General features: G+C 51.3%; 9 protein-coding genes across 9 annotated transcripts; 3 read left to right on the forward strand and 6 right to left on the reverse strand.

Annotated features, from left to right (window-relative positions):
• Positions 1-5,000: 5,000 nt before the first annotated feature.
• Positions 5,001-7,219, reverse strand: MIND_00368800 (RING-type domain-containing protein; the record flags this gene model as incomplete). The annotated part of the gene is made up of 9 exons (XM_037360526.1): positions 5,001-5,144; positions 5,196-5,242; positions 5,291-5,384; positions 5,433-5,487; positions 5,539-5,644; positions 5,693-6,705; positions 6,755-6,840; positions 6,895-6,960; positions 7,013-7,219. 9 exons carry the CDS (start codon positions 7,217-7,219, stop codon positions 5,001-5,003), a joined length of 1,818 nt encoding a protein of 605 aa, XP_037223411.1.
• A 224-nt stretch (positions 7,220-7,443) lies between these two features.
• Positions 7,444-7,816, forward strand: MIND_00368900 (uncharacterized protein; the record flags this gene model as incomplete). The annotated part of the gene is made up of 2 exons (XM_037360527.1): positions 7,444-7,574; positions 7,624-7,816. The coding sequence occupies exons 1-2, from the start codon at positions 7,564-7,566 to the stop codon at positions 7,814-7,816; spliced, it is 204 nt and encodes a 67-aa protein (XP_037223412.1). The 5' UTR covers positions 7,444-7,563.
• Positions 7,817-8,014: 198 nt separating this feature from the next.
• MIND_00369000 (RING-type domain-containing protein) lies at positions 8,015-10,236 on the reverse strand (the record flags this gene model as incomplete). The annotated part of the gene is made up of 8 exons (XM_037360528.1): positions 8,015-8,158; positions 8,212-8,258; positions 8,307-8,503; positions 8,551-8,656; positions 8,703-9,688; positions 9,744-9,829; positions 9,882-9,965; positions 10,015-10,236. 8 exons carry the CDS (start codon positions 10,234-10,236, stop codon positions 8,015-8,017), a joined length of 1,872 nt encoding a protein of 623 aa, XP_037223413.1.
• Positions 10,237-10,626: 390 nt separating this feature from the next.
• On the reverse strand, positions 10,627-12,872 carry MIND_00369100 (RING-type domain-containing protein; the record flags this gene model as incomplete). Its single annotated transcript, XM_037360529.1, has 7 exons — positions 10,627-10,770; positions 10,819-10,865; positions 10,916-11,112; positions 11,157-11,262; positions 11,315-12,414; positions 12,469-12,617; positions 12,666-12,872. 7 exons carry the CDS (start codon positions 12,870-12,872, stop codon positions 10,627-10,629), a joined length of 1,950 nt encoding a protein of 649 aa, XP_037223414.1.
• A 103-nt stretch (positions 12,873-12,975) lies between these two features.
• MIND_00369200 (RING-type domain-containing protein) lies at positions 12,976-14,099 on the reverse strand (the record flags this gene model as incomplete). The annotated part of the gene is made up of 2 exons (XM_037360530.1): positions 12,976-13,313; positions 13,361-14,099. 2 exons carry the CDS (start codon positions 14,097-14,099, stop codon positions 12,976-12,978), a joined length of 1,077 nt encoding a protein of 358 aa, XP_037223415.1.
• A 130-nt stretch (positions 14,100-14,229) lies between these two features.
• Positions 14,230-15,783, forward strand: MIND_00369300 (uncharacterized protein; the record flags this gene model as incomplete). Its single annotated transcript, XM_037360531.1, has 6 exons — positions 14,230-14,246; positions 14,291-14,833; positions 14,878-15,106; positions 15,159-15,317; positions 15,364-15,555; positions 15,604-15,783. 6 exons carry the CDS (start codon positions 14,230-14,232, stop codon positions 15,781-15,783), a joined length of 1,320 nt encoding a protein of 439 aa, XP_037223416.1.
• Positions 15,784-15,873: 90 nt separating this feature from the next.
• Positions 15,874-16,350, reverse strand: MIND_00369400 (60S ribosomal protein; the record flags this gene model as incomplete). The annotated part of the gene is made up of 5 exons (XM_037360532.1): positions 15,874-15,910; positions 15,959-16,068; positions 16,121-16,204; positions 16,255-16,299; positions 16,348-16,350. The coding sequence occupies 5 exons, from the start codon at positions 16,348-16,350 to the stop codon at positions 15,874-15,876; spliced, it is 279 nt and encodes a 92-aa protein (XP_037223417.1).
• Positions 16,351-17,564: 1,214 nt separating this feature from the next.
• On the reverse strand, positions 17,565-19,771 carry MIND_00369500 (RNAse L inhibitor-type ATP-binding cassette protein; the record flags this gene model as incomplete). The annotated part of the gene is made up of 8 exons (XM_037360533.1): positions 17,565-17,596; positions 17,650-17,777; positions 17,826-18,540; positions 18,589-18,800; positions 18,847-19,157; positions 19,209-19,422; positions 19,476-19,574; positions 19,614-19,771. 8 exons carry the CDS (start codon positions 19,769-19,771, stop codon positions 17,565-17,567), a joined length of 1,869 nt encoding a protein of 622 aa, XP_037223418.1.
• A 103-nt stretch (positions 19,772-19,874) lies between these two features.
• Positions 19,875-21,794, forward strand: MIND_00369600 (C2H2-type domain-containing protein; the record flags this gene model as incomplete). The annotated part of the gene is made up of 5 exons (XM_037360534.1): positions 19,875-20,825; positions 20,874-20,986; positions 21,042-21,135; positions 21,187-21,585; positions 21,636-21,794. The coding sequence occupies 5 exons, from the start codon at positions 19,875-19,877 to the stop codon at positions 21,792-21,794; spliced, it is 1,716 nt and encodes a 571-aa protein (XP_037223419.1).
• Between the last annotated feature and the right edge of the window lie 266 nt (positions 21,795-22,060).

Consider the following 22,060-nt stretch of genomic DNA (forward strand, 5'->3'; position numbering starts at 1 on the left):
CAGAACCAGGGCCGGAAACGGAAAGCCTTCGAGAGCGCGGACATGGAAGAGTTCGGGCCGCAGAAGGACGACGTCGGAGTTGTCGGAATCGATTCCGTGGTCTGGTCTCCGAGAGAGGGCGTCAGGTCGGCCCATGTCGCGGCCGGGCTTGTGGTGCAGCGTGAAGTCGAACCGGGAGAGGTAGAGGGACCAGCGGGCCTGTCTCCGGTTGAGGTGCTGCGTCTTCCTGAAGTACTCCAGATTCTTATGGTCAGTCCAAATCTCGACGGGATGCGCGGCGCCCTCGAGGAAGTGTCTATACTCCTCGAGTGCACGGATGATCGCGAGCATCTCCTTGTCGTGGATTTCGTAGTTGCGCTGGACATCATTTAAGCTTTTGGAATAGAATGCTACAGGGTGCCACTTCCCGTCCGGGGCGGATTGTGAAAGAACCGCCCCCGTCGCATAATCAGAGCTGTCCGCCTCAAGTCGGAAAGGCCGTGCGTCGTCCGGAATCGCCAGGACCGGTTCCGAGGTGACTGCGTCCTTGATCGCTTGGAACGCGGAGGCCTCCGCGTCGCCCCAAGTCCACTGCTGGTCCTTCTTGGTGAGCACGAAGAGAGGGGGCGCGAGGGTCGAGAAGTCCCGAATGAACCTGCGGTAGAAATTAGCGAACCCAAGGAACTGCTGAATGTCCTTCTTGTTTTCCGGAGTCGGCCAAGCGGAGACGCCTGCGACTTTGACGGGGTCCATTTCGATGTGGTTGTGGGAGATGATGACTCCGAGGTACTCGATTGACGATTTTTCAAAGTCGCACTTCTCCGCTCGGAGGTACAACTTGTGCTCTCGGAGTCGCCGCAAGACCTCCTGAACGATCTGCCGGTGTTTCCGGAGGTCGGAATGGGCGATCAGGATGTCGTCAAGGTAGATCATGACGTCTCCGGAGAGGATGAGGTCCTGGAAAATGTCATTCATCATCGTTTGGAACGTCGCGGGAGAGTTTGTCAGGCCGAAATACATCACCAAGGGCTCGAACAGGCCTCGGTTAGTCCCCGGAAAGCCGCTTTCCACTCGTCACCTTCCTTGATCCGGACGTTGTTGAAGCCCCAACGGACGTCGAGTTTGGTGAAGTAACGAGCGCCTTTGAGCCGGTTGATGAGGTCGTTGATCAGCGGAAGGGGGTACCGGTTTTTGACAGTCATCGCATTGAGAGCACGGTAGTCCTGGACGAAGCGGAGTCCGCCGTCCTTCTTCTTGACGAAGAAGACCGGAGACGCCATCGGAGACTTGGAGGGGCGAATCCGGCCCGTTGAAAGCCCTTCCTCGATGAACGCGTTGAGCTCGCGTTGCTCGAGGGGCGAGATGGGGTACACCTTGCAGTTGGTGGGCTTAGCGTTGGGGACGAGTTCAATGGCGTGGTCCCAGGCTCTCCGCTCCGGTAGCGTGTCGAAGGACTCCTTGTTGAAGACGTCCTGAAACTCCTTAGCCCAGTCCGGGATCTTGGAGGCGCAGGGGCGGAGTTCCTGGCGAAGGCTTCGGCCAGGCGCTGTGAGACAGTACTGCCAGCCGCGTATCTCCTCCGAGGGGCGGAACGAGGTGTAGAAGATGCGGTCACCATCTTCAAGCTGACCATCGTCTTCATCATCGTCGGAGTCCGGCATCAGATCAGGCAGGGCGGAGTCGTCACCGGAGACGGAATCGTCTCCGTCGTCAGGCCCAGAGAGGTCCATGGTGCAGACCGAGGGGAACGGGCCGGAGCGGAGTCGCTTCTGGAGCAGCCGGAGTCGCCGTAGCTCAGTCCGTTCAATGCGTTCTTCCTCGCGGCAAGTGGAGCAACCCGGGGGCACCGTGTCATCTTGACCTCCTTGGTTTCCCAATTGATTTCCGGGTTATGCTTCCGCAGCCAGGAGTACCCCAGAATAAGGTCTTGTTTACCAAGATGAGTGACGGCGAGTTGAACACGCTCGGAATGGCCTTTGTAGCGTAAGACCAAGTCCGCGATCTGGTTGATGGAGCCGGCGTCGTTCGGAGTGCCATCAACGTTAAAGACCGGAATCGGTTGCGCCAGGGTGCGGACCGGAATGCCATTCCGAGCGACATAGTTCGTGTCGATAAAGTCGGAGGTGGCACCACAGTCAACCAGGCCAGAGAGCGAGAGCTTAAGCGCTGGTAGTGGACTCTAGCTCCAACGGGAGGTGGAGGGAGTTCACTCCAGGGGAAGCAGCGACAGTGTACTGCTTGGGCAGTTTCTTTCCCAGGCAGTGAGGCGGCGAAGGACGATGACCGGAGTCGCGGGCGAAGTCGGAGACGGAGTCGAAACGGGGCGGGGGAGGGTATGTCTTTCGTTTCAGGCTCGTTGTAGGGCAAAGGAATTGATTCGTCATACAAACAAGCGAAACGATTTACGGACGCGAACGAGGGCACACCAGTCACTCGTCAGGGGACAAAATCCTCTCCGGCCATCGACTCCGCGACTGTTTCCGGCAGCGCAGCTGTGTCCGAGTAGCGGGCGATCAACTCCGCTAACATCTTGTCACCGAGTTGTTGGATCACCTCGTCGAGGATGTCCATTGAGCGGACGTCCCGGGGAGGGGGCAATCCCGGCGAGATGGTTTGGGTCGCCGCACCTGAAGCAGGCGCGACGAGGGGCACCCCGAGCCCTAGTGCGATCCAACTCCATGGGGACGGGAGCTGGAGGCGCCGGAGGGGGGCGCGGGCCACGGGTGGCACGACCGGAGCCACCGGGCGGAAAGGGGCCGGAGCCGGGATGCGGTTGACCGGAAACGGAGTCCGAATCAAACCGCCAGGCGTCTTGGGGGCGGCTGACTTGATCAGCTTGGCCCGGACCAGGGCCTCGTATTGACGGAAGGCCGGGTGCGCCAGCTAAGGTAGTCCCAGAGGTCCGGGGGTCGTTCGAGGACGTGATTCCGTTGTTGATCAGGGGGTCAAGTCCGTGGCGGAACTTGGTCACCTTGACCAACGCGTATTCGAATCCGGCGAGGTCCATCAGGTCCTCGAAGTCGTCGGTGTACTGGTAGACATCCTTTGTGCCCATGTGATAGGCGGAAGTCTCCAGTTTGGAGAGAGCATGATCTTGCTCATTCTCCTCGACGAACCGGAGTCGGAACTCGGAAACGAACGGAGCCCCAGGACGGAAACGGAAACGGGGCTTTGCTTCCGTGGCGCTCCGCCCATTGCTGAGCGGGTCCTTCTGCCATAAACGACATGGCATAGCGGACGGCCTTTTTCCTCGCTCGCCTCTCCGTTGACCACGAAGGCCTCAGGGGCAAGGCGGGCGTAGGTGCGGACCGCATAGAGAAACGCGCGGCCGCGTTTCCGATCACCGTTGAAGGTGAACGGAGGGTTTGGTCGCAAGACCAATTTTGAGGCGAGGTTGATGTCGCCAAAGAGGGCCTCGGAGTCGGAATCGACGTCTCCGGGGGTGGTGTTGTTTGGGGTCCGCCAGCAGTATTAGCGGCGGCAGCGGCAGCGGAAGCCTGGGTGGTGAGAAGAGTAAGGGCCTCAGTTAGGCGGTCGATTTTCGCCTCGAGTGCATCCAGCCGAGTGTCAGCGTCAGGAGTAGCTCCGGAAGGCATGACAGGTGCGGGGATGACAGGAGTGACAGAGGAGGAGGGGACAAGTGGTAGGGGGGGTGACGAGGGCGGAACGGACTCGTATTCCGAGCCTGAGTCAGCGCCCGAACCTAGCAATCTTGTCTGGTTGATCCCGTAGAGAGTTTCTTCTGCTGTAAGGGCAACCCCGGAGGCCTGAGATCAAGGTCCTAGCAGGGGAGGATCCAAAGAGTGAATAGAAGTAAGCAAATACAAGTGAGGCTGACCTAGCAGGGGAGGATCCAAAGAGAAGAAACTCTAAGGGTCCGCCTGCTAGGTAGCGGAACTATATACTGCGCTCTTGACGCGCCAAGGTTGATCGTTGCTCCGTGCAGTATGCCTGCGCCATGTCGCAGGCCAGGTCCCAGGGGGATCGCCAGGCGGGGGCGGCGATGCGCCTGACGGAGGCGGTGATGCGATCACCGGAGTCGGAGCCGGAGTCGGACCGGAATCGGAATCGTCTCGGAGGGGCCGAAAGGGAGGTTCCCCTGACAGTAATATAAAAAAAGGCTACCGTTCAAAATCCTGAAGCAAAGCACAATAGGCAAGTCACCAAATAACAGAGAAACAGCATGAAAACCAACAAGAGCAAGATGCTATAGGATAGGTCTAAATGGTTTGTACTTTGGCATCACTGATGTATATGATGATCTAAGAAATCCAAGCTGTAATTAATTGAGGACATTTTTAACCAGTCTGATACAACTTAATGAATTATCCCTTCATGAGATACATTGTGTTATGAGCAGAGAGTGGCTTAAATGAGTTGAAATGACATGTTATTTAAATTGCCTTTTTTGGAACACATCACCATCAAGTCCCCAGAGGTACTTATACGATGAAAATGCCTATAGTCAAGTTTTTTTATCCTTCAGGCACAATTATAAGTCCCTTCAGGTATAAATTGCAAGATGCCTTCAGGCAAGAACGAATGATGCCTATAGGCATGAATATTGAGACCTCAGGTGCAAATTTAAGTGCCTTCAGGTACGAATATAGGCACCTTCAGTCACAAATCAAATGTCCCTTCAGGCAAAATCAAAAAAGGGGCCGTTTTGGGGCCATTCGCCCGATTTGGACGGCCGTTTGTACAGCACTCACTCCGGAGTTTAGTGTGATTTTTCCTCCTAAAAGTTGATACAAAAAGTACTACTTTTTGCACAAAAATCATTTTTACAGGAAACAAATGGTTTCTGCAAAGGGAAACCACTTTAACCAGTTTGTATCAAATTTTCCCTTTGCGGAAACTATTTGTTTTCTGTAAAAATATTTTTTGCACAAAAATTAGTCCTTTTTGAATCAACTTTTGGGAGGCAAAATCACGGTAAACTCCGGAGTGACTGGGTTTGGTCTCCGAGTAAACAACTTGGTAACAACTCGGAAACTACCAATTGCAAAGGGCTAAAGCACTCAAAATCGCCACGGCATGCTACGCTGTTGACAGCGCATGGTATGGTAAGCGACAGCCATGTTAATCTCTCCGGCGAACACAGAGCGGACAATGAGTCTCCCGCAGAAGTAGCAGAAATGGGTGTTACATCCTGGGCCCGGGCACTGTTGTTACTGAGTGGTAAAAATGGCGCATATTGGATGATAACTACTGACAGTTATGTGGTCACATCCCTCCGATTTCTGAATCAAGGTTTTGCAGGCTATAAAAGTGTCACAGGTCGTCCACTCAGTGTGGATCAACAACTCACTGGGACAATGTTTCCAACCCCTCCGGGCAACAAGACGTTGCAACTCCTTTGTACCGTCACATGAGTGCTGTGGCCCTCCAGGAGTTACTTCTTGCTGACAAGATTTGCACCAAGCATAGTTGCACTGGGGGAGTGGGCATACAATTGTTTCTGTGGCGTTGTACTCTGCTCTATCGACAGGGACGCTTCTCTTACATCTGAAGCGAGTCAACATTGCTTTTGACAAAAGACAGTCCGAAAAATCTTACTTGCGACAATCGATCGAAATCGAGAGAGGCGCCATCTGCAATTGTTCAAGGGCCCGATATTCGGCGTCTGTCAAACCAAGCATCTGAGCAAGCTCATCCGTGAGTACTAGACCAAATCTGTGAGCCGAAACTAAGGAATCAAAGCATAACTCACCTCCTGGATTCCTCGTGGCAGGGTCCGCGGCACACACAGGACACAGGATAGGGTACATCTTGTCCGCGATCTTGGTAGTCACATAACTATTTGCGCAGGTTCGACAAAGTTGATGGGGACAGTTGGAAAGCAAGGCGACATCATCTTCTGGGGCATCCTCCAAGCATAGTGGACACCTAAAGGTCCTTCGTCTGATTGACTGTCGAGCATCCTGTGGTCGCCGAATATTTGAATGGCGCCGTTGAGTCGAGCCCGAGCTTTCTCGGCGTGGCGGAGACGGACTCGAATCATATTCAACGATGCTGGCCATGTCCAGACGCATTTGCATCTGCTGCGCTAGCAGAAAATCAGACAATTCAGGTGTGCTCGTTTCTGGATGTCGTCCACTGGCAGATTCAACGAAATCATTTGTGACAGGCGAAGCTCGAGCGCGTTGCTGCACGGTCGCGCTGGTATCCCAAGAAGGTGGTGAAACGTGACTAGATGCTCGTGCTGGAGAAGGCGTAGGCTGCATCTGTTCTTGGTTGGTTTCAACTTCGCGTGTGCGGGCATTATCCAGCTGGGTTAAGAGAAATTCCCGATCTCGCATAAGTTTTTCGATCCGGCTGTGAAGCCTGTTGACCTCGGCTTGCTTCCTCAGCGTCGACAGACTGGAGTTCATCAGCGCTTTCGTCATTCCTGTGAGGGTATTGACAGGACCAGCTTTGGGGGCAAAAAGGTGGCCCGAGAAGCTGGCAAGTAGCTGGGCTTGCCATTGAAGATCTGCATCCGCAAGCAGACCCTCGTCAACTGCGAGCAGCGTGCTTAGAAAATTTGCAGCAGCCTCTGGGGACGAGTTGACCACATAGCCTGCGCCATCCGGGTGGTCGGGCCTGGGGTGCGAGTCAAATGTGATGAAGACCGTCTTGGATTCTGTGGCGTTGCTCTCGATGACAAGCTTGGTGCAAGCGACAATCTCTGGAGGACGAGTTATGACAACGGCAATATGTTGTCGAGGATCGGCTTCCAGGGACCTGGTAGCAGATGAGGCGCATTAACTATACCACAGGAGAGACTACTAACTTGTACATCCTTAGAAAGCGGTCAAACGATGGCACACCAAAGGTACCAGATAAATCCAATTCAAGGGCGTGTTCAAAAAGAGGCAGCTAATATTGACAGCTGATCAGTGTACCAAGTACTATCCCCTTCCGTTGACTTACTTGGGCTATTTCCTCGACCTCGAGATGCTCATTCGATCTCCATTCGGAGCAAATGGAGATAATTTCCTGGATATAAGAATTCGGTGCCCGCCTTTGTTGTAGACTTTGCTTAACATACTGCACTTGTTTCCAGCGAAAGCAGATCTGCCAACAGCTGCCTGCCTGTGATGCCGGCTTCCACACGGCTGAAAACGACTCGCACGAAGTTCAAGCTAGCCAAACCACAGGCAGCGACTCCCCCTGTGCGATATTGGCTGCTTCCGGGGTGAGAAATAACAACTGTTTCGTTTGAGATAATGGCGTCCAAGTCTGTGTCAGTCTCCATCGTGTCTGGGTCTGTGCAAGTGGTGGTGTCGGGAGGTGTCGGGCTTTCTGTAGCTTGAATTTATAGCGGGTCCGTTATTGTTAACGCTCGCGAGTGAAAAACAAGTCCCTTGGAGATCCATGACAAGGTCTGTCGCGTTTCTATTGTCGAATGGGAGAGTTTCGTTGTTGGGTCGATGGCAATTTAGAAAAACAAGCAGCCCATCACGCAGTCACACCGGTCACCTTCCTTGCGAATTCCACAGCTTGAACTTGAATTCTTCCAACGTGTCTCGCAATTGGTTTCCTGTCGGGCAGGAATCTGTTCACTTTTGTTCTTTGATAAAAAAAACAAAAACCAATGTAATGCAATCACTGTGTGTCCGTGTGTTTTACTGTCAATGGTTGACCGTTGAATTCAATCAGCTTGAATATCCTTCCTCTCGTCAAAGAACCTCTTCTCAACAGAAAACAGTACAAAACAGCCCTCAAGCGCTCCGACGGATCTCTAAGACAACTAACGTTGAAGATTTTCGGAACACTTGTTCAGGTGTTCGTCTCCTGGGCAAGTGTCTCCCGTTGTGCTAATAAGAGAGATCTACGAGGGCCGAGCACGTAGCTATATTCCACCAACATGCATGCCTCAGCTGTAGCAAGTGAATCTTGAAAAAAAAACATCGCAGATCCTTGCAGGCGGTGGCCGGTTTGTAGTCATGGAGCATCTTGTTTGAGACGAGCGGGTAAGGAGTTGAGGGTTAACCGGTCAATTGTACCACAAGATAAATACTACTTGGACTAACGACACAGTTACACGAACTCAAAACCGCTGCGGCGCACCAGGCGGCCGGCAATGCATGTTATGGTATGCAAGAGCAGCGGTAATTTCTCTCCCAACGACGGAGCGGACGATCAAGCCCCCACAGAGGTAACAGAAATGAGTGCTGCATCCCGGCGCTGTACACTGTAACGATGTCGTCAAAACTCGAAAGGAAAAACAACAGTAACATTGCTTACCGTCATATGATCGCATCCGGCTACCTTTTCGTACACGGTTCTGCACGCTATTCAAGATTTCAGGTGGTTCAGGATGAGCGGGCACGACGACTTACTGGGACAGCGTCTCCAGCCACTTCGAGCGGCAAGATGCGCCATCTCCACCGAGCCATCACATGAATGTTGCGGCCCTCCAGGAGTTACTTCTTGCTGACAAGTTTTGCACCAAACGTAGTTACAATCGGGGAGTGGGCACGTGATCGTCTCTGTGGCGTTGTACTCCTCTCTGTCGACATAAACGCTTCTCTGACATCTAAAACAATCAGTGTCATTCTACGCAAAAGAAACTAAGGGCCTTACCTACGACAATCGATGGAAATAGAGATAGGTGCAAGCTGTAATTCTTCAAAGGCACGATATTCGGCGGGTGTGAGGCCAAGGATCTGAGCCAGTTCATCGGTAAACACTGTAACAAATTAGTTCATGAGTGCAAGGGAGTGAATATGACTTACTGCCTAGATTTGTCGTGTCTGCGTCATCTGTGAGGCAAACAGGACAGAAAATAGGGTGTCTCTTGTCGGCAATTTGCGAGGTAACGTAGTTTTTCGCGCATGAGCGACAGAGTTGATGGGTGCAGTTCGAGAGTAAAGCGACATCATCAAGAGAGATCGCTTCCAAGCACAACGGACAAGTAAAAGTCCTCCGTCGCGTTGCTTGCGGTAAATCCAATCCACTAGTATTCACGCGATGTTGATTCGAATCCGGACTGCTCGATTCGGGTCCGTCCGGGTCAGAGATATGGAGCCCCATTTGCATCTGCCTAGCTATCAATGAATCGTAATATGATTCAGGTCTGCTGTGATTTTGGCGGCCTTGTGCACTGGTTGGGGATGTCATAGGAATGTGGCTGGCATTGGGTTGCGGGACAATGGGCGAAGTTTGCTCCGCAAAGGTAAAATAACGAGCTCTTGTTTGAGCGTATGGTGAGGGGGCCGCTGGTAGTGGCGGCTCATGCTGATTTCGCCAAGAAGCTCGAACATCTAGGTGCGCCTGGCTGGGATCCAGCATATTGGTCAAGCTTTCGATCCGGGATTCAAGCGAGTCGATTTCAGATTGCCTTGTCAACATCCACAAACTTGTATCAATCAGTGCTTTGGTCGTCTGTGAGAGTGTATTGGAGGGGCCGTTCTTTGGCACGAAAAAGGAGCCCGTGTACTGCACACGCGACCCATCAGAAGGCACTGTGCAGTATGGGCTAGCTGTAAGTGTACTGTCGAGATAAGCAGCAGCAGCTCTTGCGGAGTAGTTCACCACGAAACCCGCGCCGTCTTCAAAGTTGGGAGAGGGGCAGGGATCGAAGACAACGAAAAGTGCGTGAGATCTTCCTCGTCCCATGTCTACCGAGAGCTTAAGGCAGGTCACAATAGAGACTTCCTCCCGCTGATGAAAGAAAGATATGACGAGGGCAGCATACGGTTCAGGGAGAAGCCCTAAGCGCCTAGTGTGTGTTTGTTCGAATGAGACTTATCAGTCAAATAAGCCAATGGACTCACTCTAACGGATCCACAAAATGGTTCCGGGAATGATCACCAATGAGTCTCGTCATCTGAAGAGTGAATGCATTTTGAAATAGAGGCAGCTAAGGGGTCTCATTTCAACGTTTAATGCGATTATCTGTTGCCGTGATTTACCTGGATTATGCTTTCAAGACTACCAGTAGTCCGGATATTGATAGGTGCGGTAGGACCGAAGCGGGAGGTAATATATAGAACTTCCTGAACAACAAGTCGTAAATGCTTCTGAGTCAAGTTAGAAGGCACACACGTCGATTGTTGCTGGGGTCAGAATGTCCCCCAGCAGTTGGATCCCAGTGATTCCGGCCTCCACACGTGCAAAAGCGATGCGGATGAAGTTCAAAGCAGCCAAAATGTCTCCCAGGTGTCCGCCTCGCAGTTCATCTTGGCGTTGTCTGTAGTAGCGACTGAGCCCTGAATTGGAGGCGAGCAAGCTTGTAAACATGCTGGCCAAGTCGACGTTTGCGTCCATAGTGACTCTCGGTTTGGTGGCAAGAATTGTGTTGTTCGAGTGCTCTATGCCGCGGAATTTATGGAAAGATTGTTGTTGTCAATGTTCGTGGCAAAGAACAGAGTTCCCTGGCAGTCCATGACATTCTTTGCAGTTGGTTTTATTGTCAGCCAGAGAGTTTTGGTGTGGTCAAGCAACGTAGTCACAGCTCGTCACGAAGGTATCGACACATTTCGCAATTGATTTTCATTGTCTAACGGGAAGCCTGTTACTTGCTCCTGTAGTTCTTTGTCCAAGGTAACAATAACCGTTTATATGGTCACTGTGTGTCCGTGTACTCCATCATAACATCGCATTGACATTGTCAGCACAGAACCAGAAGCACAGAAATACAACAAAAAGGCTCTCAATTCATCGCTCCGGCACATCTTCAAACAACTGGCACCGTCGGTAATGGTCGCTGACCCCAGTGCGAATTTCCTTCGCCAGGGCAGACCTGACGATCATGTCTCCACAGAGATAACAAAAGTGGGTGTTGCATCCCGGCGCTAAACACTGTCTCCAATTGTCATCTTCTCTGAGAACTGGGTTCGTGCCGCTTACCGTCATGTGGTTGCACCCGGACGATTTCTGGAATGCGGTTTTGCAGTCTAGGATATAAATCGGGATGGTCTCACGCGAGAGCTCCAGCGTAACTCACGGGGACAACGTCTCCAGCCTCTCTGGGCCAGGAGGTGGTCCATCTCCGACGAACCATCACATGAATGCTTCGGACCCCCAGAGACTATTTCTTGTTGGCATGCCTTACACCAGACGAAATTGCATCGGGGAAGTGGACATCCGATGATTTCTGCGGCGTCGTGCTCTCCTCGGTCAACGAAGACGCCTTCCTTGCATCTGCAGCAGTTGAGACGGATTACTTTGGCCAGCGAAGATCATACTTGCGGCAATGAATCAATATCGACAGGGAGGCGATCTGTAGTTCTTGTAGGACATGATATTCAACATCCGTGAGACCAAGAATTTGGGCAAGCTCGTCAGTGATCACTGACGAAATACTTAGTCCAGTCTCGAGACCGAGAAAGCAAAGATAACCCACTCCCGGGACTTGATGTCGTTGATTCTGCAAGGCAAACTGGACAGAAAATAGGGTATATCTTGTCCGCGAGCCTGGAGGTAACATAGTTCTTCATGCATGGACGACAGAGTTGATGGGTACAATTAGACACCAGAGCGACATCGTCTTCAGGCAAATCTTCAAAGCACAGTGGACATCTGAAAAGTTTTTGCTGCATGGCTTGTAGTGTAACGCGTTCGGCATTCAGCCGTGCATACTCAGCCTCGTACTGTCGCTGCTTCTCTCGAAGTTTCTCAACGTCTCGCATATCTTGCCTGTCCCAATCACGTTGCAACTGCGCTGCCAGCGCAAGATCACCATCATAATGGTTTTGATATCGTTTTGAATCCCCATTATTTCGTCGAGACGAGCCAGCTTCGATTACTTGCTTGGCCATCTGATAATCAGACGATTCAACTCTCGTCTTCTCTGGGCGTTGCACGTTACTCGGATTATGGAAGTATTCCAGGGCATTCCTAGCAGAGGGGGGTAAGACGGGAGACGAAACTTTGGACGAGCTTGCGCGCGGCTGGACAACATTGACGGCGTCACGATAGCTTGAACGTGAAGAAGATTTATCTTTTGACGCGTGTTTGGCTGTGCGAAGCCGCGCCCGAGACTCGTTCAACTCCAGTTCAAGAGACTGCCGATCTCGCATAAGTGCCGCAATCTGTATCCTGAGTTCGTCAACTTCAGCCTGTTTTGCTAGGACAGCCAGGCTCGAATCCATAACTGATTTCGTCATTTCTGACAAAGTATTGACTGGCTGACTCTTCGGAATGAAACAGTGGCCCGAGAAGTTGGCAAGGAGTTGGGTTTGCCACTGGAGACCGTGATCTGCTAGTAAGCCGCCGTCTACTTTGAGAAGGTTGTCCAAATGAGCAGCTGCAGCTGCGACAGATGCGTTAATGATGAGGCCCGCGCCGTCTGGATGACTGGGCCTGGGGTGGGAGTCAAAGATAACAAAGACTACGCCGGACTTTTCGGAGGTAACCTCTATGGGAAGCTTGAGACAACTGACAATTTCTGGTGGACGCGTTATGACGATGGCAGCATGTTGTTGAGGAAGAGATTCCAGAGAGCTATTTTTTTGGGATGAGACAGACGAAACAAACACAAGAGTTGAGAGATGCTACCTCAACATAGCCAAGAAGTGGTCGAAGGATGGTACATTGAATGTTGACGATTCGAGTTCGAGTGCCCGTTCAAAAAGAGGCACCTGGGCTATGTCTTCAACCTCGAGATGCCCATTGGATTGCCATCTGGAACAGATGTGTATGATTTCCTGGACAAAGAGTAGTCAGTGCCCATCGTTGGTGTGAATGGTCCACACCTCACTGGTTTGCCGTGAAACCAAGTCCTCTACCAGCCGTCTCCCGATGATTCCAGCCTCCACACGTGCGAAAGCGACCCGCACAAAGTTCAAACTAGCTAAACCACACGCAGCAATCCCACCTGCGTTGTACTGACTGGCGCCGGGATGAGAAACGATGGTCGGTTGACCTGAGAGGATGGCATCAAAGTCGGTTTTGCTATTCATATTTGGGACAAGGATTTCATAGGAGATTGTAGTTGTCGTCGTTCTCGGCAAAAGAGCGATAAACGCGTGGTTGTGACATCATGAATTCGACTACTACTACTACTCAGATCTCAGTTGACCCAGACAAAACTCCTCGAGCTTCTGACAACGGCATCCGGGCTCGAGGGTTATATTTCGTGGAATCGTTGGATGCTCGTATCTCGAAGGCAACAAGAGCCCGGAAGCGTTCACGGTCGCTGACTAATGCATCCAAATCCTCCCAAGACTTCTTCGAGAAATCGTCAAATGACTTCCGGTTACGCCAGACGAGCATCTCGAGATCGCAAGCGTTGAGCGTAGCGAGGACTGGTGAAATATGCTTCTTGGTCAATGCGCTCAGGTCGATTTCCAGGTATCGAAGTTCGGTGTTGTAACTGAAGTTTACCTCGAGTGGCAGATCTCCTGTTTGATGTGAAAACAGGTTCAAAGTGTGAGAACGGTGCACTTACCTTTCTGAGCGTCGAAACGAAGAGTCAAATGGCGTAGGTTGCGTCCGAAAGTTTGTAGCATTTGAGTTAAACGAGGGATGTCGTTCAATGGCCGGATATGATACAGGGATAGTGTGGTCATTGAAGGTAGGCGATGGTCTGAAAACCAGCACTCATGTCCACGGATTGAATTCAGGCGGAGACTCCGTAGTTTTGGTGGAATAGAAAGGTTATTCGGAGGCGGGTCTCCGACGGGTGTTCTCACAAGTTCGAAGTGGACTTCTTCGAGCTGGGAAAATGAGCTCATGAATTGGATCCCGTCCGCTGACCGTTTGAAGCGGAGCATCATGGTCAAGGAGGTTATATCCTTGAAAACTGTTGAGATCACTTGGAGCGTGTCGAGGGGAATGATTTTCTGGTCATGGAGGCAGAGCGCGTTGACCCTTGTCAGTCGATTTAAAACAGCCAAGTCGGTGTTGACGCGCTGAGACATTCGGGTAGACTGAGCGGGTAAAAGCCGTACTTTGCGGACAGAGTCGGTAAAGGAACATAGTGGATGCTGAAGTAGGCCGAGGAAGGTCGTGTTCCCGTCGCTATCGAGATGGAGAACAACTTTTCTGAAGAGGTGGTACCGCGCCACAGGGAGCCAAGCCTTGCAGACAAGGCTGCAAACGCAAAGCAAATCCTTTGAATTCTCCAGGGCACGATGCTCGAAAATCATATTCAAGACCTCGTCGGGAATGCGAGGAGGAGTGAACATGGTGTCGCCGTCCCAGCTGCAAAGTACCAATAAACTTGGCCAGAGGACAAACGTCAGAGAGAGTCAGAGGACGACTGGACGCGTCAAACAAGCAGTCACTGGACGGACAGACATGTGACTCTCCGCGACAATGACCTCCAAGAAAAAGTGCAATCTTCGTTTGTTTTCGGTCGATTCTAACTCCCTTACAGTAGCAAGCTCGACCTACTTGTTAGGGTGCGGTACTCTAACCCGCTGCCTGCCCCGCCATGCCCTCCCAAACTGCTTGAGATACCGACGACACCATTGCGTTATGCACGGCCTGGATTTCTCGATGCACTAGCGAACGACACGCCTCTTCCTATGATCGTCGACGCAGAAATGGGTATGCCTTTGGACCTGGGTCGGTGGGAGTCCTTGTGGATGTACGATGAAAACAATCCAAAAGGGCACGAAACAGCAACCGACATTCGCGCTCGCTGGGCTGCCCTCGACGCCGGTCTGTCTTATCGCGTCATTTTTATACTTCACACCAACTCTGACGTCTCCAAAGAGTTGAACCCCGACCCTAACAACCTGCAAATCCTCGATCCTGAAGACGCGGCTTTACTAGAAGAGCTTGCCCCGTCCACATCTTACAGCAATGGCCAGCCCTCCAATGGGGCGCCGCCTCTTCCTGCGCATGTCCCGTGGCTACGAAAAACAGAGTATATCAGTCGGGAAGGAATCCAACGGTCGACGAGCATACCGGACCTGTCCGTTTTCTCCTTCATGTCTCCAGTCAACTAAACATTTCTAGGAAAAGTGCTGTCGTCGATATCGACGTCTCAAGAGAGGCTCAGTTACGCGACATTGAGGCCTCTTTTGCTGCCTGCAATGAAAACTTCGACCTACAAGAACTGCACCATCCAAATAAACCCGGTGTTCACGCGGTTGAGTCGTATGAGATACTGCCCGACAGCGAAATCTGGCCGAACCAGTATGATTTATTCAGGTTCGCAGAACGGCCGGGCGATCGCCCTGCTACCGTATGTCTCTGTTTCTCTTCTTCCCCAACATTTGGTCACTATTTGTTTGTAGGAGGACGATCCACGACTTGACTGTGCCATTCTACGGCCTATGAAAACCGAACACGATTCGTTCTTGGCTTACTATCTCACACAAGATGACGAGTCTGCCCTGCGGTTGAAAGAGTCTCGACTCTCCGTTGCTCCATACCAGGTGCCTGTCGAGAAGGAGGTCAGTTGTTCGCTACTCTCTAATTGACACGCTCATCGCCCCCCAGGAAATACTGTTCAATTTCGTTCGCGACTACGAGACTGTCAAGGTCGAGCAAGAAGTGCCCAACGAGTTTATGATTGTCATCGAGGACGAAGCCGAGGCTGATGTCTTCGACGAGGCCCCACGACAACGCAAATGTGGGGCGTATTACAAAAATATTGAGCGCAAAATTTTGCTCAAGAAGAAGCGCGTCAATGTAGGCTCTTTGATATGGCCTACAAACAAATTCCTTACTCTCAAACAGGCATACGACGACGGCTACAGCGACAAATGGGAGATCATCCGAATGACACATGTGGAAATGGACGAGGACCAGGAAACGGAACGCGATGACCTCTTGGCTGAAGTGGAAAATCCGCGGTTCTTACGGGAAGAAATGGATGCGGACGGAGAAGAGGACGGCCAACAAATCGCAGTATCTTGAATACGACGCTTGAGTTAATACACAGTTTTGGTTGCTTTCATGGTTGTTTCATGCGACATAGGACAAACATAGAAATGAAGAAGGATGGGTCTATGCTTCCGTCAGGTCGCGCAGTCGCCGAACAGTACTAGCCCAATGTCAGCAAAGTCCATCGTCCAAAACCCAAAAGGCGCACCTCCGAACAGTGGCAGCTGATGTCGTGGCGACAGTCCATGCACCGCCCGCGATGACCTTTTTGCACGAGGAGCAATTCCAAATGCCCACTGCTGTCCGTTTTACAGAGTCCTACAGATCCACAATTATCGGTGGTCTTTCATCGGAGCGGAGAGCTGCTCACCTTTCCACAGAAGGTGCATGTGTAGCGCGCGTGTTGCGAGATCTCCATACGTTTTACCTGCTTTCGCAGGGAGGCACCGTAACGCTACCAGCCATGTTTTAGAGAAAATCGGCGATGGCAGAGGGAGAGCTCACCGTGCCGTACTTTCCGGTGATGCCAACCTTCTTCGTGCGTTTGGTCTGTGGTCATCGTGAGTGGACTGAGGGACGTGAAGGAGCGATGCCGACCATGGTGGTGGTGGTAGGTTTTGAGGGTGATCAAAGTCACTCGTCTGTACAGAGTCACGCGACTACGACTATGATAAGTCACATCATCAAATGTTGGTGCGCACAAATTTACAACGACCTTATCGGGCGAGTTGAAGTAGTGCATTGCGTCTGTTCTATACGATTCTTTACTCATAAGCGACTATTTTTTCGACTATTTTTCTTTTCAAACTGCATGCGATAGAGATACACACTGCGTCAGTGACTTCAAACTGGTTACACGCACAATTCACTCATGTCGGGCCAACTCTGCTAGTTCTTGGTGTAATTGTTCAATAGCTGTGGCTTGAGCTTCGACGAGCTGCAACAGCGAAACAATGGATGTGTCCTCAGGGGTGTCGGTGGTCTGCTTTTTGACTTCGAGTTCGAGTATTTCGAGTCGTGCATCAAGGGACGCAAGCCAGTGTTCTGCCTTGTTGCTTGGCGCATCCTCCTCCGGCTCACGCGAGGCCGCAGGAGTAAGAATAGCTTCCAGCCGTTGAATGCGCTCAATCAAGCCCTCGATACGGTATTGGTTGTTACCATTCATTGAACCAAGTTTAGGCTTTGACTCCTCTGTAGGGGTGAGCTGTCGCAATGCCTCTAATTTTGCGACATGCGCCAGCCTTCTCGCCGTGTCGCGCGCGATCCTCCCCGGGCTTTTTCTCTTGGTCTTGCCTTTGTTTCCGTTGGCGTCGGCGGCTTGCTGGTGCGAGCCGCTCGAAGAGACACAATTTTCATGGTCATCATTGGAATCTGAATCTTGAACTGGGATCCAGCTGAGACTCAATTCCAGGTTGGTCTTCCCCTTCCTTCCGTTGGCGTCGGCGGTTTGCATGGGCAAACCGCTGAAAGTGACGCAATTCGCATGGAAACCGTTTGGGTCTGAGTCCTGAGTTGGTTTCCAGCTGAGACTCAGTTCCAGGCTAAGGGTTTGTTGCATGAAGTTTGTCACGTGGCACAATGGGATGAAGCTGAAAGAGAGACCTAAATACATTTGCATCCACACTACATTCATTATATGATATGTCTAACCATCGTTCATACAGGCAAATGCCCGGACTATGTAACACCCGTTCCCTCTGCTAACGCTACAGATAAAATCTTTTCCATGTCTAGAACGGGTGCACGGTTATTGTTGTCCCCTAGGCTGGCGGATAGTGCTACATGGGCAACATGCTGCTCTTAAGGCCTCCATTTTAATCCTCGAGGAAGAAATAATTTCCCGCATCTGTTGCAGCGTTTGGGATTAACAGAAGGGAAGCTGGCGAAAGAAAATCTGACCTTTTTGCTCTCTGTCCTTGACACTATTCAGTTTATTGACTCGAGGCCGGAAGTTGGTCGGGTCGCGGCGGAATGTGACCTCGAGGCTGGCAAGGAATCGATTCATTCCCGACAGAAGGGACTGGGGTCTTTTCAAGGGTTAGCGGGGAGCCGAGGAATGAGAGCGTAATACTCACGGAGTAGCAGTCGCCGCGATGGCAGGTTGACCCTCGAAGACGATGACTCGGTCAGCAAGGTATGTTGCCATAATAAAATCGTGCTCGATGACGAACGCGGTCTTCTTGGCGTGCAAGATATATCGTTTGATAACTTTGCTCGCAATGATACGTTGTTCAGAGTCGAGGAAAGAGCTTGGCTCGTCCAGCAGGTAGACTGAAGCAGGTTTTCCAAGCGCAAGCACAATGGCTACACGCTGCAGCTCACCACCAGAGAGCGTCTTCACCTCTTGGTCCATCAGAGGCTCCAAGTTCATCGGCTTCAGCACATCTGTCTGGAATTGCGGGTGCATGAACGCTGCTTTGATTTGCTTCAGCAACAACATCCGAACAGTTCCAGGGAATTTGGGGGAAATAGTCTGGGGCTTGAGTGACACACTGAGGTTTTGTTTCTCTGTCTCGTCATCTGGCGAGTCACCAGCAAGCAGGCGAACAAATGTGGTCTTCCCCGTACCATTCTCTCCCAACATCACAATAATTTCCGAGTCCGTAAAAGAGCCACCTTGAACAGTAAGCTTGAACGACCCCAGAGTTTTGGTCATTGATGGATACGAGTAGTGTCGGGTACGATCGACAACAAGCTCTTCTGTAGTTTCGACCATCTTGAATGAGAGCGATTCTTGGCGGAAACGCAGATTCTCGGTTGGAATATACCCGTCCAAGAAGATATTAATGCCTGTGATTTGATAATTAGAATACGATGGAAGAGTTGGACCGAACAAACCTTCTCGCACAGACGAAGGCATCGTTACAACACCATAAACTGAAGGTTTTCCGTAGAGACAGCAGATGAAGTCAGAAAGATAGTCGAGAACGGACAAGTCGTGTTCAACTGCGATAACATAGCAGTCTGGATGCAGGAGTCCACGAATAACCTCTGCGGCCTTTAATCGCTGCTTGATGTCAAGATAACTCGAGGGTTCGTCAAACATATACCTGACCAATTTTCAAAAAGTTATGGTGTGGGGAGAGGTGAGCTTACACATCCGCGTTCTGTACGCAGGAAAGCGCGATCGCGAATCGTTGCAATTCTCCACCAGAGAGTTGGGTAACATCTCGCTGGAGCACAGCATTAAGTTCTAGATCATCGCACATCTGCTGCTTGTTGTTCCTTTCCAGCTTTGAGTCGAGCATTTGATCAATAGTCATTTGACCCTTGACTGCCCGCGGAATATGGTCGACATATTGCGGTTTGATGAGCGCTTTAAGGTTGTCTTCGAGCACTTTGGTGAAGTAGTTCTGTAACTCGGAACCACGGAAGTACTTTAGAATGTCTTGCCAGTCGGGAGGGTCCTAGAGTTGCGTGAGTCAAAAGGCGTAACAAAAAAGTTTTCGAAACCGCACGTCATACCGCCCCAGATTGGGCTTCAGCTTGCCCGCCAAAATCTTAAGCGCCGTGCTCTTCCCGATACCGTTTGTCCCAACAAGCCCGAGCACTTGTCCAGGCCGCGGGGTTGGTAACCGATGCAGTTTGAAAGCGTTAGCAGTGTACCGATGTGTCACTTCGGAGTCGAGATTTGTGGGGAGGTTGATAATCGTTATAGCTTCAAATGGACATCTAGAGGAAAGAATGTTAGATCCACAAGAATGCACTTGAAACTATCAACACACTTTTTTACGCAGATACCGCATCCAATGCACAAAAACTCGGCGATGTAGGCGATTTTGTCGGTCGGCTTGACTTCTATGCATAGTTTTCCTATCGAGCAACTTTAGGAGGCTAGACACACTATCAGCTCGACAACCGACCCATTTTCACGACGGGACATGACTGCCGACAAAAAATCGGTCTCGGCCAATGAGAACAGTTGGATTAGGCCCTCACTTTTTTTGCATTCTTGGGCGCAACGCTTAGGCTTGCATTTGTTGGAGTCCACGATGGCGATACGGGTAATTTTGTCCGCCATAAGTGCGAGGAAGAGTGGGGATGGAAGGAGAGATTATGACTGCTTCGGGTCCGGTCACGCACGTCACGAGCTTGCTGCTTGACGCGCCTCTTCACCTTTCGCGATGTCGATCTTTGGTCAGCCTGCTCAGCAACAACAACCTGCCGGAGGCAGCCTGTTTGGATCTACCTCGCAACCCGCCGCAGGAAGTAGTAGTCTCTTTGGAAACACGGCTACTCAACCGACAGCACCAGCAACAGGACTTTTTGGTCAACCAGCCGCGAGCAACACAACTGGAGGAGGCCTTTTTGGAAATAATACTGCCGCTGCAACAAACAATACGGGTGGAGGCGGACTTTTTGGGTCGACAACGACAGTGCCGGCGACCACTGGGTTGTTTGGAGGTGGTGCATCCACCACCACAACACCAAGTACTGGTTTGTTTGGACAGCCCCAACAGCAACAAACGACAACGGGGGGACTTTTTGGGAGCAGCCAAGCAACCCAACCAACGACTGGTGGAAGCGGACTCTTCGGGAGTACAACGACTGCCCAACCCACAACAGGTGGTTTATTTGGGAACACCCAAACCCAAGCACCCGCAACTGGCGGTCTCTTCGGTAACACTCAGACGGCTCAACCTGCAGCTGGAACAGGAGGGCTCTTTGGTAGCACGCAAACAACCCAGCCAACGGCCACTGGTGGATTATTTGGGAGCACAAGTTCTGGCGGAAGTTTATTTGGTGCGCCGAAACCTGGAGGACTCGTACCAGCAGCAACCGTCCCCGCTCTTAATACGAGTACGACTCCAACGACCAGTGGCGGGCTCTTTGGTCAATCGACAACGAATCTTTTTGGTCAATCCCAGGCAAAACCGTTGTTTGGAGCTTCCACAACACAGCCGCAACCGCAACAACCTGCTTTAGGTGTCTCAACGCTTTCAACAAGTGCCCTACGCACCACAGCACCAGCCCAAACGCAGGCTGATGCCCAAACGCAATTCGCCCGGTTAAATGCACGAGTCGAAGCAATCGTGAATGCATGGAACCCTGCGTCACCCCAGTGCCGTTTCCAAGTATGTTCTGGATCTCACAGTCTTACTGTTGCTGAACTTGATAAATAGCATGTTTTCTATAATCGCGTTAACCCGCAACAAATAAATCTTTACGGTCGGCCAGCGAATATGAGCGAAGCGTTATGGACCAAGGCCGTGAGGGATAACCCAGATCCGTCAAGGTGAACGTTCTGAGTCATCATATCAGTGGACCATACTCAAATTTCCACTAAATAGTTTGGTGCCCAACGTCGCTCTTGGCTTTGACGATCTTCGCCAACGATTAGACGGCCAGACTGCTCAAGCCACAGATCACGTGGCCAAGCTTAATGTGAGTTTATTTTACTTATTCTTTCTTGCATACTTGATTGAAGAGTACCAGGAACTCAAAACCCGAATTGCTGACCTTGCGACACATCAATCAGCCAACCACACCCGTGCCTCGCGCCTAGCAGCGACACATGTACAACTCTACCACCGAGTGCTACTTCTTGCCGCTCATCTGCATTTACTTATACCTGCTGTCCGTGGTGGCGCAGTTCGAATCGAAGAGGAGGCGATGCGCGGCGTTTTAGAAGAGATCAGAACGGATGTTGGTGGGCACGGTCACAGCTCGAATGGGAGGACAACCAGTAATGCTGCGGGGAGGTTACGCAGTAAGATCGCGGAATTGTGGGCGGTGGTTGGTGCGCTGGCCGCTGCTAGGGATGCTGCATCATCGGGACAGCAAAATGGCGAGTGGAAGGTCGTTGACGAGGACGGACTGGCTCAAATTGCACAGGTAAGGAGGCATTGGCTCGATAACTTGATTATGCTCATTGTCGATGTCAGATTCTCGCAGAGCAGCAAGCGGGTCTGGTGCACCTGACAAAAATCCTGCAGAAGGATCTGAAAGACATTGCTGTTGTACTTGGGAAGAACATAAATCGAGACGATGATGGGGAGGATGGGGCTGACATCTGGCGAAGTATGAGGGCAAGTGTGAGATAGTAGTTTTGGTTCACATTGGCATGTAGTTGAGGTGTTGAAATGACATCACAATTACAAACTTGGACAAATTGGTCCCTGCAGATTCGACTTCAAACAGAGCCGGAACTATTCTCGAAGTCATCAGGGTAACATATACGGAAGATATCGCCTTCTCGGGAGGAGGACACAGAAACCAGACTCGAAGCACGTCCTCGCACTGGAACTGACCTGATGTCGGCATCTAAATGGGCTAATCCAGGCCGGTCGTCTCGTTGCTCGTCATTGCG

Source organism: Mycena indigotica (assembly GCF_014461135.1).
Source record: "Mycena indigotica strain 171206Taipei chromosome Unknown Mind.scaff0003, whole genome shotgun sequence".
Classification (NCBI taxonomy): Eukaryota; Fungi; Basidiomycota; class Agaricomycetes; order Agaricales; family Mycenaceae; genus Mycena; species Mycena indigotica.